The sequence below is a fragment of the Diadema antillarum genome, unplaced genomic scaffold (genome assembly GCF_040938485.1).
Source record: "Diadema antillarum isolate AM-2024a unplaced genomic scaffold, OU_Dant_1.0 seq00000530_RagTag, whole genome shotgun sequence".
Classification (NCBI taxonomy): Eukaryota; Metazoa; Echinodermata; class Echinoidea; order Diadematoida; family Diadematidae; genus Diadema; species Diadema antillarum.
In genome coordinates this window covers 57,011-75,562 of record NW_027271481.1, presented here as the reverse complement: position 1 = coordinate 75,562, position 18,552 = coordinate 57,011, and the positions used below count along the sequence as shown (strand labels likewise).

Below are 18,552 nucleotides of genomic sequence, written 5' to 3'. Positions count from 1 at the left end.
GATGTTTTGTACTAATACGATCAATGAAAGAGTTTTGGAATAACAAAATATCTCGTGTTCTAACAAGACATTAATATTACTTACATCCACGTAGATATGCAAATGAGATGTCAATGACGAAGAAACAAATCCGATTTCCTCCTGATAAGAGTCATCGTTGCTAAAACATTTTTTTTTCTTGATAATTGTGCGAAGATTTCTCGACAAAATGGAAGATATGGGAGACAAGGATGCTTATATATGTATACTCCCCATCAAAACTTCGTGTGTAATTACCACGATTGATATCATCTGCCTGTGAAAAAGGTGAAACTCGCAATTCTATAACTTTATCAGTTTTTGTCCAATTATTTTTCCAAAGCTTTAACTATTTCTACTACCTTTCCTTCTGTATTCATTAGAGCGAATTTGAAAGTGGAGAATAGCCTCTCTTTAAATGAATGTTTTCAAGGGGCTTAATCTAAGATGAAATGATTCATATGTGGTTTGCGACCCTAGCGATGTTTGTCAAGTATATTTTGTGGTGTTTTGATCATAAGGATAGTATCTTGCGGTACTTTGATGAGGAATAGGTGGGAGGGGATTTAGCGGTAGTTCAGTAAAATAGGTTGGGAGATTTATTCCAGACAGTGACTCATTTTGCCTTAAAATCATAACAAGTGATTCCTGGTCTGCATTAATAGCACACTGAGAATTTTGTATAGAGCATATCAACAGCTTGTCTTGTCCAGTTGCAGAAGTTGCAGGCAGCAGTGGGAAGAGACGGACCAGCACATTGGTGGTGCGTGTTCTTTCAATCTCTATACGATGAAAATGTCACGGCAATCTCGAGGACTAGAAAGGGATCATGTGACCTCTATGAGAGTTGATCATTAACCCATTGAGGACGGACTGATTTTGCTTCAACACGCATTTCCCATAGACACTTGCCCGAGTAAACTTGGGACTCGTCCTCAACGGATTAAGCTTCCTGTCATGTCTTTCTCTGATTTCATGTCAAATGTTATCATTGCAGTTATCCAAGGGTTTGCCGCTATTCGCTCCAAAATATTTGAAACGAGAAACCATGGGCATAGTCAGGCCCGATCGTGAATATCAGGGTACTTGTCTAGATTCCTTCTTTCGTCGCTGGAGCATGTCTCTATAAGTGGCAGAAGCATTACAGCTCACGATCGAGTCCTTCGCTTGGTTCTGCGGTGAATAACTGCAAGAAGGGGAGAGACTTACTGCTCTGGAAATGACGGAATTGTGGAGAGCGATTTGAAAAACTGACAACTTCTCAATAGTACGAATCTGCAGGATGTAAGGCTACTTACGTTTGTTGCACAAATTGCTTTTGAATACTTCCTAAACCGTCTTTAGGCCTAACATGCGCCTTACTGTTTCATGATAATGACATTATCATACCTTGGTTCTATTGGTCAACGCGACAATGTAAATCTCTTTCCGTGAACGTACACACTTCAGTGTCTCTGTACTAATGATTTCTTGTTTTTTTCTTACAATTTATGTCAACAGATAACTACACCATTGATATAGGGGAGGGTGGAGACGACTTGGACGACGAGCAACCCATTTCCCCTCAGGCGTCGTCACCGGACGTCACCCCTCGAATCGAAATGGACGGGTCCGGTGTTCTCAACGGCTATCGGGGAAACTCGTGGATCTTCGAGAACAAGCTCGGCGTGGCCGAAGATCTCCGATACTTAGCGCACATGCCCGAGCTGTGTGACGTCACTTTCCTCGTCGGAGAAAAGAAGGATCCAGTGTGCGCCGTTCGCGCCATTTTGGCTGCTCGGAGCAGGTAAGAATGCGAGAGCCATTTTTCGTTTATCTGTGTTATCTATGTGTACAACTGTATTATGCCTTATACGCGAAATCATAGTATAATATCTGGCATATCATTATGAGGTAATATACAAACATACAATATTCCTCGAGGGTTTAGCAAAAACTATACGAGTTAATGAAGAGGCATAAACAGTAATTTTTCTGAGGGCAAATTTAGATCACATCTACTACTGTATTAGAGGCTTGCAAATCATCTCCCGCTGTCATAAACTCGGGTGAAGCTGCCCCCTTTCGTGCTCTAATAATGGCAAAAAACAAACAAACAAACAAACAAACAAACGAACAACTATACATGAGGATATAATAATGATTGCGTTTACACCTTGGGAATCTCGTATTTCAATTAAGCAAAATATAAACACACACACACGAACATGCACGACAGTGCTGATGTGGCTGATGGGATGGGTACACACACACACACACACACACACACACACACACACACACACACACACACACACACACACACACACACACACACAAAAATATCCAATGACCATGCGTGCCATTCCAAATCTATCACGTTTCACATAATAAGAAATCACACTGAATGACAGCATTGTAATTTAGGCAAATAGTAATGTCGTGACCATTTCCCTTTGTGTGAAATTTTAAGTAAAAGCCATACTTTTTTTTTTCTGAACCCCTAATCGATCTCAATCAGTTTTGTGCAACAACTCTACCAAAACCTAAGATTACACCCTTTACATCGATTACATTGATAAAGCTTAAAGTTCCATTACGTGTGAGGCTCGAGTGTAATTTGCAGAATAAAAGTGAAAGTTGACATTATTACAAGACTCCCTGACAACTTTGCTATGATTATGCACTAACATTGACAATGATTCTAAAATGTTGTTGGTTCGTAGTAAAGTATTAGTTAACTTTGCGACCTACCAGTGTCATTCATGGTGCAGCTTCATAAAATGATATGATTGAATGATTTGCAACATTTAACTTCTTCCTTCCCTCTTCAGGGTCTTCCACAAGTTACTCTACTCCGCAGCCCGGGGAACGCCCCGGAAGAAGACCCCAGCTACCGACAAGCTCGGAAGGCGAGTCTCGCAGATGATCCGACGAAGCAGCATCGATCTGGGTGAAGACAACACCGCCCTCTGTGGTCCACGGACGGTAATCGTCGAGGAGTTCGAACCCGCCGTTTTTCGCCAACTCATTCAATACTGTCATACTGGATGCGTGACGATCAAGCCAAAAATAGTAATTGGTAAGACATAACCTTTTGTTAAAGATCATCAACTCTTCTTATATCTCCACACGCCGGTTATGTTTCAATGTACACGTATCGCAACTCCGTAGCAATTATTATTGTAATAAGATGCCACAATACGCAATACAGTGCATTGCTTTCGAAATAGGCACACAGCTTTCTCCTGAGGTGTAAGAGAATTCGTACGTTTTACTAATATGATAACCCTAGATAATAAAGACTATTGCTACTTTAAACTTGTGTTATAGATTCTGATAATAGTTAATTGTCAACAATGTTGTCATAATATTGCTGAGGTATTTGATAACGTTTGTAGCCTCATGGTTCTTATATATTACGTCAATCATAATTACACAGGTAATCAAATACTGTAACAGGTCCAATTCCGTAGCCTGTTGCGTTTCTTATCATACACCTGTCATGCTGTAGTTGTATTGGCGCCAAGGAGATGATAGAATCTCTTTGGTTGGCACGTACAAAGCCAAGTCACCGCAGAGGTCGCTATTCATTTAAGCTTCAGGGTCTGGAAAGGCTTTATTTATACATGTATAATTATGTGTCGCATGTTGCATCTCCCTTGACCTAGGCCTGATGAACGCAGCGGATCACTATGGGTTGGATGAGTTAAGGCGAGCCTGCATGACGTACCTCCAAAACTGCGTGAACATTGACACTGTGTGTCTTCTGCTAAGATCGGCCGAGAAATATATTCAATACAAATCAACGAAGTCACTCGTGCAGAAGGTAAGTTAGGAATCAGCCGAATCGAGAAACTTCCAAGCACTGCAACAATGAATGTCGCCAAGAAGCATCTCGGAGCCACAATATCAAAATGATTCTTTAAATTTTGTTCACTTGGGTCGTAAACTCGACGGCAACTTGTAGTCAACTGCTGGACGTCCATATTCCTGACTGGGTGATGGTCATGCTTATGTCCGAGTGTGTCGGATGTAAGATCGCACATATTGATGCAACACGACCCAAGCTGGAAAACGATTGATGTGTTCAAAATGAGCTTTTTATGGCCGCATTGACATTAAAGTTACAATACATAATGCATGAAAGAATGATATCATAATATCAAAGGCCTTGTGACGAAACGAACTTGACGTGCCATGTTTTTGAGAAGAGTAATGATTCAAAATCTATTTGATATAATTCTTTATCGTAAAAAATAATAATGTTTTTCTGTTTTTATGCTTGTTTGTTCGACCCTGGAACAGGCGCTTGAATTTGTTGACGTGAATGCAGAGGCCGTCCTGAGACTTCCGTCGTTTACGTCACTTCCGAATCACGTGGCCCGACTCATCCTGACCCGAGACGAGCTACAAGCAGATGAGCTGACCAAGTTCCAGTCAGCGTTAGCTTGGAGCAGGGCGTACATGGAGAAACATCCGGGTTCTTCGCTAAGAGAAGTCATGGCGCCTTTTGTGGACAGCATTTCGTTCCATCTGATTCCCGCCACAACTCTTATGCAGACGGTCAAGCCCACTGGTGCCATACCCGACCAAAAGATCATGACCGCACTCGCTTTTCAGGCTGATCCGTCGAGTATTGAGCCCGGCAGCCTGGTCACATCCCCAGCCCGTCTTAGGCTATCCATGCTCAATCTCAGTATCCAGGACTCGCCGACGATATCAAACCGACATTCGCGAACCGACACGTCATCTTTGTCGCAGAAATCGTTGTCACCTCTGGCGTCACTAAATACGTCACGCGCAAGCGACATCGACAAACTCTCCCTTGATAACGAACCGAGTCAAGTGACCGATCTCATGTCAGACAAGACTGCCGTCAGCGGTACTGGTCAATATGGCGCTGAAATATTACACAACAATAACAATGACAGCGTTCCTTACGTCGACGACAGGCACGAGGAGGACGGCGCGGAGGACGACGAGGACTCAGACGAACGTCTGGATCACGTGGAGTCGATGTCCAGACGGGAACATTGCTGGGGACCGCCGGGCCTCAGCGATACCAGCACGAGTTGTTCAATGTCGACTTGCTCGGACCTGACAGACACTAGCAGCAGTGCCGGGGGTAGCTTCGGGCGAGCTGACCAGAAAGAGAACAACTACCAACTGCTTGTTCCGGAGTGACGTCTAACTAGCTCTCACTCTCTCAGACTGAATTGAACGTCTATAGCTGCAATGTTTGCACTATCACGCATTTTATTTCCCTTTCATGGGGAAGCACCTTTGGGGATGGTATTGTTTTGGATGAAAACACTGAAATCAAAGCAACTGACAGAAGAAAATCTGACAAAACAAACACTGAGAAATATGGCACAATTTATTCGGCTTTGAGCAAACCATTGAACCCAAATTTCTAGAACCGGTTTGAAAAGCCGTCTTCACCACCTTTAATAATCATAATCGTCACAATTCTGCAGGGAATTCATTGAATGACATTGAATATTTCTGTTTTGGAGCAGATGCAAGCATGAACGCGATATCTTTTCAAAATGTTCGTCAACCATGAAAAGCAATTCTTTGAAGAAAAAATATCGTAAACTCAGCACTCAGTGAAATTTCTCTCTCAAAGTGAGATTAGCTATGCCAAACTCAAGACGGCAACTTTGGGAAGCTCCCTTTGAAGTTGACAAAAAGTCATTTTCGTCGTCAGGATGTTCCTGATATTTATTCGATACCCAACACCTTGTCACCGATCTGATGCGTGTTGTCTAACTCCCTCTCCAGGAACAAGTTTTCCTCAAAGCAACAGGATTGAGTAATAAAGTGACTTCGAATTTTCGCGGCATCAGTTGTCTTGCCCGTTTAGACACCATGCATGTACAATGTCAAATAGTATAAAGAAGATATTTTTGTTAATCTACATGATGTAAATATCGTACGCACGCAAATTTTGGCGGTATAGTATATATTATCTACAAAATGCAGAGTGATCAAACATAGCCATAATTACGGATTGTGGTTTGATTATTGTTCTGCCATATCATTACATGTAAGTTGTAATGTAACAGTTGATGTAAACTGACGCTGTGAAATGTGCATATTTTGGCTATTCAAAACAAGCCACTAAGTGCATATACATGTACATGTGTTAATCGTATTTCTGAGAAAGTTTGTGCAAGACAGTGTTACTTGCTATGTCTTAGCCAGCTGTATAAGTGAATGCATCCTAATCACACTACATCTTATACTGTTCAAGTGAATTTGTGTCGAAACTGTTGTGCTTGTACAACTGTTAACAGTGACTCGCATAACAAGCTATGACAAAGTCATAGAAATACACTTGTCCGCCGCCAGATCTTAGTGTACATAATTCTGTTACAACGGTTATCATTTATTTCGTTCTTGTAAGAGTCATCATCATACATCTCACGTAAAATGCACGACTGTATTTGCACAGATGCGTACAATTTTTGCCACATATAATCTATGCGTAATGTATCTTATATCATACTTTATATTGATATTTCTTAATTGATATGCCTGAATAAATGACAGATTATTTCTCCTGACAATTGCAAAGAAAGCATGTAGATATATATCTAGATGTTCCTTTATCATTGCATAACATGAAACACTTAATACACATAAATGTCCAATATTAATAGTGAGAGAGAGAAAGAGAGAGAGAGAGGAAAATAGAGAGAGAGAGAGAGAGAGAGAGAGAGAGAGAGAGGGAGAGAGAGAGAGAGAGGGCTTCAGAACTACAGAGAAGCCTAATCCAACACCTTGGAACCTCTTTATTGTAGAACTGAAAGACAGAAGAGGAAATATATTTGGTTCTTAAAAAGCACAGACAGCTTTGGACAGGGGGACATGAAATAGGCCTACCCAGATGAAAATCTGAATGCAGCTTCATTCGCCCTGTCTAACCCTCTGTATGATTTGAGTGGCGATTGACACAGAAAACCCTATAGTGTTGTACACACCGTCCAAAGTCCCTGGCACGGACAGGGTTAATGCTTAGCCCTGCCACCAGGTATAGACAAAATCCGGAAATTGCATACTGTCTATTCCTGTGCTAGCACGATTTTCATAATCATTGTCATTATCATTGTTATAACACTAATGGTTATCGTATCATAATCTTACTCATTACAGCTTGTTAGTCATTTCCCATTTCTATAAAGTTGCTAAATGCTATGCAAGATGTTATTTAAAAAAAAACACGCATCCATGCTCATTCTAGGACGCAAGATACTCGTGAATCTTGAAAGGAAGTATATTATGACGCCTGAAATACCATTGTTAATCATAAGGACTAAACGTGAATGTTTCGTGCCATGTTTGGAGAAAGATCCATTCCCATTATGTTATGCATAATCTGGACATGTTTATACGGAAGCAGAAAGGAGAGCAATGACGAATAAAATATTCATGCATAATATCAAAACATTTAAAAATCTATCGAAATGCGTTTTGTTCCAAGCAGTCTCATGTGTCGTGACTTGCTCTTGTGAAACCTGTGAACGTATATAGTGTAATGTTTTCACAGAATTATGGATTTTATTTTATTATCATGAAAGTCAGGGAAAATCGAGGGATTTTGGCACTTGAAAAAAAAAAAGAAAATTATTATCGCTCTTTTCCAGAGTTGGGACTTAAATCCGACATTTATGGGGCCCCAGGTGGGTCCAGTAAGCTGCAGCAACTGTGTTGCCTCGCTTGTCAGCAATTTACCTGTCAAATAATAAACTCTTTGCTAACAAATAAAGTTATGCATGCAGCGGCAATAACGAGCTAGCAAGCCTTTTCGCAAAAACACACAAAATTTGCCGCAGAAAGACGCAATTATAAAAAAAAATACAAAAGACAAACGGTATATATATATATATATATAATATATATTATATATAATTTTGTTAAAGCAAGTCGCATCCTAGAACAGTTTATTCAAGAGTAAAAAGAAAACAAAAATGAAATCAATTTATGATAATAATCAACGTACTTGTAACTATAATGACGACCGCTTGCCCTCTTAGTTTCTTGTTTGTCTTCGTAGAACTAGTCATCGACATTATCACCGTCTTCTCCTCGACTTCATTTCACCATGGACGTCGCTAGATCACGTGACAGTGGTGAGGGGCAGTGAGTTCGCGATAAAATTCACTGCTCTTGACTAGTTTCAAATTAGACGGTACCAAAACTTCGGTCGTATGTATTGAGTCACAGCTGGACATCATGTAAAAGATACAACAGGTAAAGTGGGTTAAGGCTTAAGATAAGAGTTTACGAAAGCAGCTAACGTCTTATATATATATATATATATATATATATATATATATATATATATATATATATATAATACGTATATATACATATATATATATATATATATATATATATATATATAATACGTATATATACATATATATATATATATATATATATATATATAGCCATACGAGTGAGACATTTTGTGTATCATTTCACAGCCCTGATAAAGGTCTTAAAACATATGTAAAAAGACCGAAAACTCGAAACCACGAATGCTCTTATCTTCTCGCACTGAATAAATAATGAAGGCGCTGCACTGGTTCTGTACACGTTCGGGACTCCTTCTCGCACTCTTTCTATATATATAAACTATAGAGTGGCTCACAAGAAAATGACAAAGAGCCTGACTACTTTACAACCTAGCTGTAGCCTTTAACGTGAAAGTAGACCTCTGAGTCAAGACCATTTATGATTTAAGATTTTCCTGAAGCGGTCTTCTCTCCTCCTTCCACGATAAAATCAGATAAGAAATTCGGAATACCAAGCAACAACAGCAGCAAAAACAAACACAAAACAATAAAAACAACCCCAAAATACAGTATCAACAAGCAATAAGCAATCTCTTGTTTTCGTCATCGGTCGAAAATCACATCGTATCTTTACAAACTGATACAGAGAAATGACAGAGTTCATGAACATTAGATCAAACGTTCCACGATGAGTTTGAGCAAGCCACCATGTACTTTTTGCATAAATAGCCTAATAGTAACCTACCACGCGGGTTATCTCAATATCATCGTCAAGTGTTTACGTTATCCCACATGTATATGAACTTCGATCGTCCGTTTTCAGGCACGTACAAAACGGATAATGTGAAAAAATAACTAATCTCCACTTGAATTAGAGACGTACAACTTCAAGTAAATAATTCACCAGTATTCAGCCTTCCGATTGATTGTGGTAATACATGTATACATCAATAGGATATCTATGATTGATTGATCCCAGTGATTCCTGATATTATTGTACAGACAGTTCTAAACACGCCAACACAAGAAAAAGGGAGCTCATCTATAATTTTACCGCAGAAAGGTAAGTTTATCTGCATGTTTTAAATATGTTGATGAAGATCTGCTTAGACGTTGTCAGAATTGTTGATTGTGAAGTGTATAAGAATTTTTGCACATCATTCACTTGAGTGGACAACCCTTGGTATGTTTATACATAATACTTTAATGTACGAATCAATGAAACTATCACCAGGAAAAGTACAAGTTCGAATTGTTGCATCAAATAATTTCAGCAGTAAGATTACATGTTTTGCCAACATGTTACGCTTATACCTTGAGAAGTATTCCACGGCAGCTTTATTTTCGCAATGATGTCATGACATCTTTGTGCTTTAGAGACTTCAAACAAGTTGGTTATTAATTTTGGTCATAGTTTCCATAATTGGAAATATAATCATCGTCATTAGCATTTGTTGATTTCCAAGTCATCCGATATGGCCGCGCCGAGTGCAGATACATGAAGGCTTGTTCAGATTAAGAGCATCTGATACTCTTATATTTCGTCCAGGAATACAAATTATATATAATTAAAATATATGAATAATTTATATGGATATTGATAAGTAAATAAATTATAAATAATATACATCTATATATATCCTTATATAACTTTGGATGTCACCTTAAGGAGATAGTGTACATTTTTATTATTACTACATTTAGGAGACACTAGACACTACGGAGACAAGTTTGTGTCTCTTTAACGTTTTCGACTATAGACTATATGATTATCATATCCTGTCCAATCCATGCTTTACTGCTGACATTGCTCCAACACACATTTTCCATAATCTGTCTCCTTTAGCTAAATCCAGAGTTTTTATATATTCGTGATGTCCATATGTATAAATCTCTTGCAGCTAGGCAATTACTAACGTGTTTTCCTAATGATTCAACACTTTGATATTAAATGACCATGTCACAACATTTGAATGGTTTTTAGTGTTTTCTTTTTATTTGTTTAGTTTGACCTTTTCAGTGCCAAGGAGTCGAATGTACACAAATTTCATATACATATCTATGGACGGGAAATTCATGTGACTCGCAGAGGGTTAAGTGATCACTATGGCTGGCAGAAATGACTGCACTGACTCGCCCAAGAGTGAGATCAAGGTAAGAAGTGATGAATAATTGTAGATTTGACACGAAAGTGTTGAAAGATCGTATATTCCTTTTGCACACGTCACGAAATGTAGTATGGTTGAAGAATAATATCATTTCTCTCAACAGCGTGTATGAAACCGTACAGTGATACAACTCAAAGTTGTTTTTTATTTTTTTTTAAGACATGAAAAATCAACCACATGTAACACGAGAATATGCTGGGTTTTTTGTGGTACAAAACGGTTGGAATTTTTCGGGGTTTGAATTAATTCACCGGAAACTTGTAGTATTTATTCCCTGTTCATCATTAGGAAGTTTCAAGTTTCATCATTTTAAACGAAAGGTCTCAAGTACCTATAGCTCTGCAATATACCAGCTTATGAAAGGAATCTAATCTTCAGGGTTGTAAAAGGGACATACTTAAACTCTGCATGTATCTTTCATAATATAAGTGTTAAAATGACACAAACAGTTCTTCTCCAAAAGTCTCCTGTGTGCTGGAATTATTACATCGATTACTGTGTAGACTATGTTTAGGCTTGTGGTGTACATAGTACTTGGACTATTGCAGTCTTGTATCCTGACCTTTCGACTTGCAGGTATATCACAGGAAAGGTTTAAAGGACAATTCAGGCCAAGTTTGAAGTCAGTCTGAGAAGAAAGTGTACAATCATAGATGCACAGCGCAAATTTGATCGTAATAGGAGACAATTTAATAGAAGTTATGAAACCTTGAATTTCTGTAAAAAACTCTAAATGTGTATATACGAATAAGGGAATTGATGACAACTTGTCATATAGTGTAGTACATAAATATTAATCATTTCCGTTGTGTGTGTGTGTTCAAACTGAATTATATATGTCTCAGTCTCAAAATGCTTTATTGCAGAACATAATTTTCTTTCGGGGGGGGGGGGGATTCAAACCAAGTGAAGATTTTGAGATGATGATATCAGCTCCCTCATTTTCATATCCACACCAACGCGAGAACCCTTTTGAAAACTTTAGAAAATCTTCAAAATGTCAAAACTTCCACATTCAAATCCGATTTTGATAACATCTTCATATTTGTGATTGTAAACGGTTTGTCTTCTTTTGAAATTCAACTTAATTTTTGGTCTAGAATATTCATTCTACACATCAGATACACAACGCTGTTGTGCTGATATTATGAAGATCAAATTGTAGTCTCTCCGAATATGTTTTCTTTGTCTAATAGTGTCATTTGCTTCTAGTTGGATTTCATTTTTTTTTTTGTTTACAAGCTAAAAAGAATAGTTATGCACGTCAAAAACATATCTACCTACATGTACTCTGATATCATTCATAAACATTCTTACTCTACCAGGATAAGAACACGGAGAACGAGGAAGATTTTGCAACCAGTCAGACAAGGTGATTAGAACATATCTTTATTTTCTTTACATCAATCACTAGTTACCAGTGAACTGAAATGTCATAACGTAAGTTGGGCAACATAAAGAAAGAAAACAAGTAGTTTTGTAGTCCCTGCAGAAGTAATGAAACACAGCCAAAGAGGAGATCACAAGTAGGCTGTCAATTAGAAGTAATACGCACAAGGTTGCCAGTGTCATAAGCAGAAAACAATATCCTTTTCATGAACATAAGTCGCTGCATGTGATATGGATCGAAGTATATTTCTGAATTCATAACTTCGCTATGGTGCCAACAAGCAAAAGACGACAACTTCAGTTTAATACAATGGAGTAGAGGTAGACAGCACTTCTACATCGACGATGTTGTTTAAAGTTTTAATCCTTCAGTAAGGCATCTCAGTGTGATGTACAATGAGTTTTTCTTTTTTATCTTAACACCTCGTACCCACCTGCATGCAGTGTGCGCTGAATGTTTCAGTTTCGATATATGAATGTCACCCACAGCATTTTCATGGATGGTTTTCCTTTCTATGGCGCGTCCTGTTCATCAACACAGGTTTTAAAACAAATGATGATGTGAATGTTGTTTTTTTTTTGGAGGGGGGGGGTAGGTAGGCTGCTAGTAATCATTGTTACTCTCCCAAATGAAAATCAATTGAATGAAACCGTTCTTTCATATATCATGTCTGCAGTTTTCACCCTTTACGTCAAATTTTAATATCGCCGTTGTTCTTACGTCACCTTCCACATCACTACCCACAGGATTGAGGATGGTAAGAAACGGAGCGATGGCCAAGGTCAGACCATGCTTCATACTGCTGTACTGAAGGGGCGTCTGGAGCTTGTGAATGCTTGCGTGGAAAAGGGAGCAGATATTTCCGGTGAAGACGATGGAAGGAACACACCCCTTCACCTTGCAGCTTCGTGCGGTTATCTGAAGATCGTAAAATTTCTAATCACCAACGGAGCTGATTCACAGAAGGGAAATGTAGAAGGTAATACTCCGGTTCACATGGCTGCATTATACGGCAATCTGGATATCTTGAAATTCCTTGAAGCTCAGGGAGCTGACCTGGAGAAGGCGAACAATGCTGGATGCTCTCCCCTATACATGGCGGCAGGGAATGGACGCCTTAAGGTTGTCAAGTTTCTCGAAGACAGGGGTGCTGATGTCAACAGACGTGATGTGAATGGCTGTACACCTCTGCACTTTGCAGCGCAAATGGGGCATTTAGAAGTCATCAAGTTCCTTATGTCCAGAGGAGCAGCCCAAATCAGGAGCGTTACAGGCATGACACCAATGCTATCCGCTGCAGAAAATGGCAACGTGAAGATTGTCAAGTATCTTGCCTCCCAAGGAGGCAACGTGCAGTCAAAGGATAATCAAGGTTGCACGCCACTTTACGCTGCGGCGGGGAAAGGCCGTCTTGATACAGTGAAGTTCCTTGTATCAAATGGAGCTGATGTTGATGAGTGTGACCAAAATGGCTTCACACCACTGTGTTACGCTTCCCAAATGGGCCATAAAGGAATAGTCAAGTTCCTCATATCAAAGGGTGCTGATATGGACAAGAGTTGCAACATAGCCCCAACTCCCATCCATGCGGCAGCGGAGAACAACCACATACAGATAGCAAAGTATCTAGTCTCATGCGGCGCTGATGTAAATAAAGGGGATTACAGAGGCTCTTCTCCTCTTTGCGTTGCGTCAGCTTTTGGGCATCTAGAGTTGGTAAAGTTTCTGTTGAGTAAGGGAGCTGACATAGAGAAAGGGAATAAAGAAGGCAGCACGCCACTCTATCTTGCGGCGGGTTACGGTCGTTTGGAGACAGTAAAATTTCTCGTGTCAAGTGGAGCCAATGTCGATAAGAGTGATGAAAATGGCTATACATCACTTTCCTATGCAGCACAGGAGGGTCATTTGGAAATTGTCAAGTTTCTCTTAGCCAGCGGTGCCGGTGTAGATAAGAGCTTTCTATCAGCCCCAACACCCCTGCAAGCTGCAACACAAAGAGGCCACCTGCCCGTTGTTAAACACCTCGTTTGGAATGGTGCTGACGTAGGAAGAGCTGATAGTAGAGGCTGCACACCATGTTTCCTGGCGGCGGGTCTTGGTCATCGAGAGGTGGTTGAGTTTCTTGTCGAGTGTGGAGCGGATGTACAGCAACGGAACGACGAAGATTGCACACCTGCCTATATAGCCGCAAGATTTGGTCACGTGGAGACAGTAAGGCTCCTTTTGAAGCTAGGGGCGGACATACAGAAGAAGAATGCGAATGGCTCCTCACCCCTATTTATTGCATCAGCGTGTGGTCATCTGGAAACTGTCAGAGTCCTGGTAGAAAATGGAGCAAACGTCCGGGAAAGTAATGACAAAGGTTTCACATCCCTCTATATAGCTGCAGGAAAGGGTCACTTGGAGACTGTGAAGTTCCTAATATCACATGGTGCTGATGTAAGCAAATGTGATGCCGGTGGTTTTTCACCCGAATACTTTGCCGCACAGGAGAATCAACTGGAAGTCATCAAATTTCTAATGCTCAACGGATCTTCCTCACTGAATGAAAGACTAGACAAGGGTCCAACACATATCCACGCAGCAGCAAGCAACGGTCATCTGGACCTGCTCAGATTTCTCGTCTCCCAAGGAGTTGACGTTGAGAGGAAGAGCAAAGAGGGCGCCAGAGCACTTTATCTGGCAGCTGGACATGGTCATCTAGAGGTTGTTCACTTTCTCGTTTTATCCGGCTCTGACGTAAATGCGTGCGATTCCAATGGCTTCACACCTTTATATTTTGCTGCACAAGCAGGCCACCTGGAAGTTATCAAATTCCTTGTATCCAAGGGCGCCACCATGCAACAGCGGTCGAACACCGGCGAAACACCCCTTCTCGCTGCGGCAGAAAGGGGTCACCAAGAGACAGTCAAGTTTCTAGTTTCCAGCGGTGCCGACAAAGAGACAAAGGACAGTGGCGGTTGCACACCCCTCTACATGTCGTCGGGGCACGGGCGTTTGGAGACCGTAAAATTTCTCGTAAGCAATGGAGCTGATGTAAATGTGTCTAATTTTGGCGGCTTTACACCGTTGGATTTTGCCACGCATGAGGGACACGATGAAGTAGTAAGCTTTCTAAAGGCTCATGGTGCAGTTCCCTCAAGAGTTGCTCGACAGAATCAGGACGAAGTTCCTCGAGGAATCCGCTGGATGCTACCTGTGATCTTAGTCTTGTCGATTATTCTTTATTGGTTGTAACTGTCTATAGATCAAAATAGGAGACAAAATCCTATTCTGATAGGAAAGGATGAAAGTACTTTGTTCATCAGGAACAACAGATGACTAAACGGAGATTAGGGAGAAGCATAAAACGTTTATCATTATGGGCATGTTATTCTACAAGTTATAAAACAACTTAATAGTGTTATTTCATCATTCAGCTCATCTTTGAACCTTTGATTTGATTTGATTTGATTTATTGTTCCACATCTCAAGACACAAATAACATGACAAAATCGATTTGACATAAGACTGAACATAGCGTCGTAATTACAAAGAATACAAGAGAAGACAATTTTACAAACATGAAATGTGGGGACCAACTAAAAAGCAAAGCTTGTAATGTATAGGTCCCTGTATAAATGAAAATGTTGGTCTTCTTAAACAACCTAATAACGAAAAGTATGAAAGGAAGGAAAGGGACGTATAAAAGAAAAGAGAGCAAAAAGAGCAAGAGAAAGACATAAAATATACGAGAGCATAGCGAAATACAAGTAGCCACCTGTATTGCGCTTAGAAGATTCCTTGTCACCCAAGCAACATAGTTACGTAACTGTAAAATGCGCCGAAATGCACATGATACATAATGATTCATTAATTCAGGATTAGCCTTGACATAAATGACTCAATACAAAGAACGAAAAGCAAACCTGGAAACCTAATAAACGACGAATCTGATAAAGAAGAGGGAGTTCGAATAAAATTGCATGTTGTATGATTAGACATAAGCCTGCACGAGGGATTTTTTTAGTTTACGTTTAAAACAGTTCAGTGACAACGATTCAGTGATGTTAGAGTCAAGGCTATTCCAGAATGTCGGACCTGTATGTACTATTGTTTTAAGAGCAAATGCAGTTCTTACGGGAAAAAAAGTGAAATGAATTTTCCTGTCTTGTAGGGTAGGAATGTATAACTTTAATTTCTACCAACATGGGAGTGAAAGCATAAGGTAATTCGTCTTTAGTTAACTGGTACATAAATATCCCAAGGGAGTAAGTATATATGTCAAAAATCTTTAAGAGGTTACTACTTTTGAAAAGTGGGCTTGTCGGTGCTAAATAATTTGTACAATTGATAATCCTTATAGCTCGCTTTTGTATTCTGAAGATAGACTCCAGGCGTATTTTGGAACAATTCCCCCAGGCCAGTATGCTATAATGAAGATACTGAAGTAACAAAGTAGAATATAAGGTACGTAATTCATATATGGGGAAAACATACTTAAGCTTCCGTATAACACCCAAATTTCTTGATAGTAACTTACATAAATGATTTGTTTGTTCCTGCCAAGATTTACAATCAATTAAAGGGCCAAGAAATTTAACTGAATTTGTCTGTTGTAAATTTACCCCTTTGATTGAAATTAAGCCAGGTAAACAAGTAATTGTGTTACTAAACACCATAAAATTAGTTTGGTTTAGATTTAGGGATAATTTGTTACTTTGAATCCAATCATTAACGTGATTCGACCCAAAGTTAAGCATATCAAGTAACTCAGTAGGATTTTTGTGAGTAAAAAAAAAGAAGACTTGAATCGTCCGCAAACAAGAGGAAAGAAAGGAATGCTGACGACCTGGGCAAATCATTTATGTACACAATAAAAAGAAGTGGTCCCAAAAGGGAGCCTTGTGGAACACCACATGTTATATTTGCTGTGCTTGAATCAGAATAATTAATGTGTACAAATTGTGATCGATTTGTGAGGTAATCTCTGAACCACTCCAAGGCGCTGCCATGGATCCCGTAATGAGACAGTTTGTACAGTAGTATTTCATGATCAATTATGTCAAACGCCTTGGAGTGGTCCAGAAAAACTCCAACAGTGTGAGATTTAGCTTCGATAGCTTGAATAACTTTATCTATTAGCAACAAAACGGCGTGAGTAGTCGAATGTTTTTTTCCGAAAACCAACTTGAGTGTCTACTAAGATATTATGATCATTTAAAAACTTGATAGTTCGGGAGTAGCGGTAGACAACTTTTTCAAGTACTTTGGAGAATGACGATAATAGAGATATAGGTCTGTAATTGCCCAGGTCGTCCTGACTGCCCTTCTTAAAAACAGGAATAATCTTGGCAACTTTCGTTTTACTTGGAAAAACACCTGTCATTAAAGACAAATTAGATACATGGGTCAAAGGTGCGGCTACTTCATAAACAATTTGTTTAAGAAGAAACATTGAAATACCGTCATGACCTCAGCTTTTTTTAGCTTTAAAATCATTTACAATATCAATAACATCCTATTCATCTACGGGCATGAAGAACATAGAACTAGAATTGGGATTCACTAGATAATATGAATGAAATGTTTTTTCCGTTAGTGGAATATTTCTGGCCAAATGCTTGATGCTTCGGTTAAGTTACAGAAGATATGTGCTTTCATCGCGTCCTTTTACTGGTCGCAGCATGTAAACCCTGCCAGCCCTTCAAAATGTCACATAATATTCACTTTCGTTTTTATCTTCAAAGTGATATATATATATATATATATATATATATATATATATATATATATATATACACAGTGTATATATCACTTTGAAGATCGAAGCCACCCTCACATGAAAAGACGGGTGAAGTGAAATGAAGGAGTAAGGTAGATAACTGACTAAAACTCTGTATGTCAGTATTCACAGCATCTTTGGAACACCTGTGCAACTCTTGATGTACGGTACTCTCCTTCCGTCATGAAGGAAACAGTGAACAAATTATTGCATTATGCCAGTGCGCTACCTTTACCAAATATTCCACAATGTAAAGACTGGTTACGAGATAGGAAAACGAAATCTTTTTATATAAGTTATGTATCAAATCTTAGAGAGTTCACATGCAGAACGGTCCGATCAAAAGAAAATACATTACCATATTTCTAGAACTACTCAATGCTACCGGTAATTTTCGTAATAATTCTTTCGTTTTAGAATTATGCAGAATTGCATTGTAATCGTTTAAATCGGCATTTCAGTTCGGTTTAAGTCCGATTTTGATATTCTCAATGTATAGTACTCATGATTTGTATTAATACGTATTTCGCTATGTATATACAATATGAGAATCTTATTCTCATTCTGATGTCATGTTATTACTTAGTCAATGATCAATCTTGATGTATTTCAGCCCTGGGACAGCAATCTTGTTTCATATCGGGTGAAATAGACTCTTACATTAATTATACAGTATTGTCAATTTCTGCTCAACAATCAAGTAAGTCGAGGTACTTGTGTGTGAGAGAGTGAGTGTGAGTGTGTGTATATGTGTATGTGTGTGACGAGGGAAGTGGCCCTTCCCCCCCCCCAAAAAAAAAATAAAATAAATAAATAAAATAAAAAATAAAGATATTCATGTCACATATAAATCAAGAAGTGCCGTACATACCGGACAGGCGCAAAGAACCCTGAGTACGCCGATGATATTATGGACTGGTCAACAAA

At 39.2% G+C, this 18,552-nt stretch overlaps 1 protein-coding gene across 1 annotated transcript in view; it reads left to right on the top strand.

The window, feature by feature from the left end:
- The window catches only part of LOC139734503 (serine-enriched protein-like), a 48,725-nt gene extending 43,541 nt beyond the window's left edge, over positions 1–5,184 (top strand). Inside the window, exons 2-5 of the mRNA XM_071645283.1 lie at positions 1,519–1,804; positions 2,832–3,079; positions 3,669–3,826; positions 4,306–5,184. Coding sequence (XP_071501384.1) covers positions 1,519–1,804; positions 2,832–3,079; positions 3,669–3,826; positions 4,306–5,184 — 1,571 coding nt within the window. The remainder of the gene's footprint in view (positions 1–1,518; positions 1,805–2,831; positions 3,080–3,668; positions 3,827–4,305) is intronic.
- Positions 5,185–18,552: the final 13,368 nt, after the last annotated feature.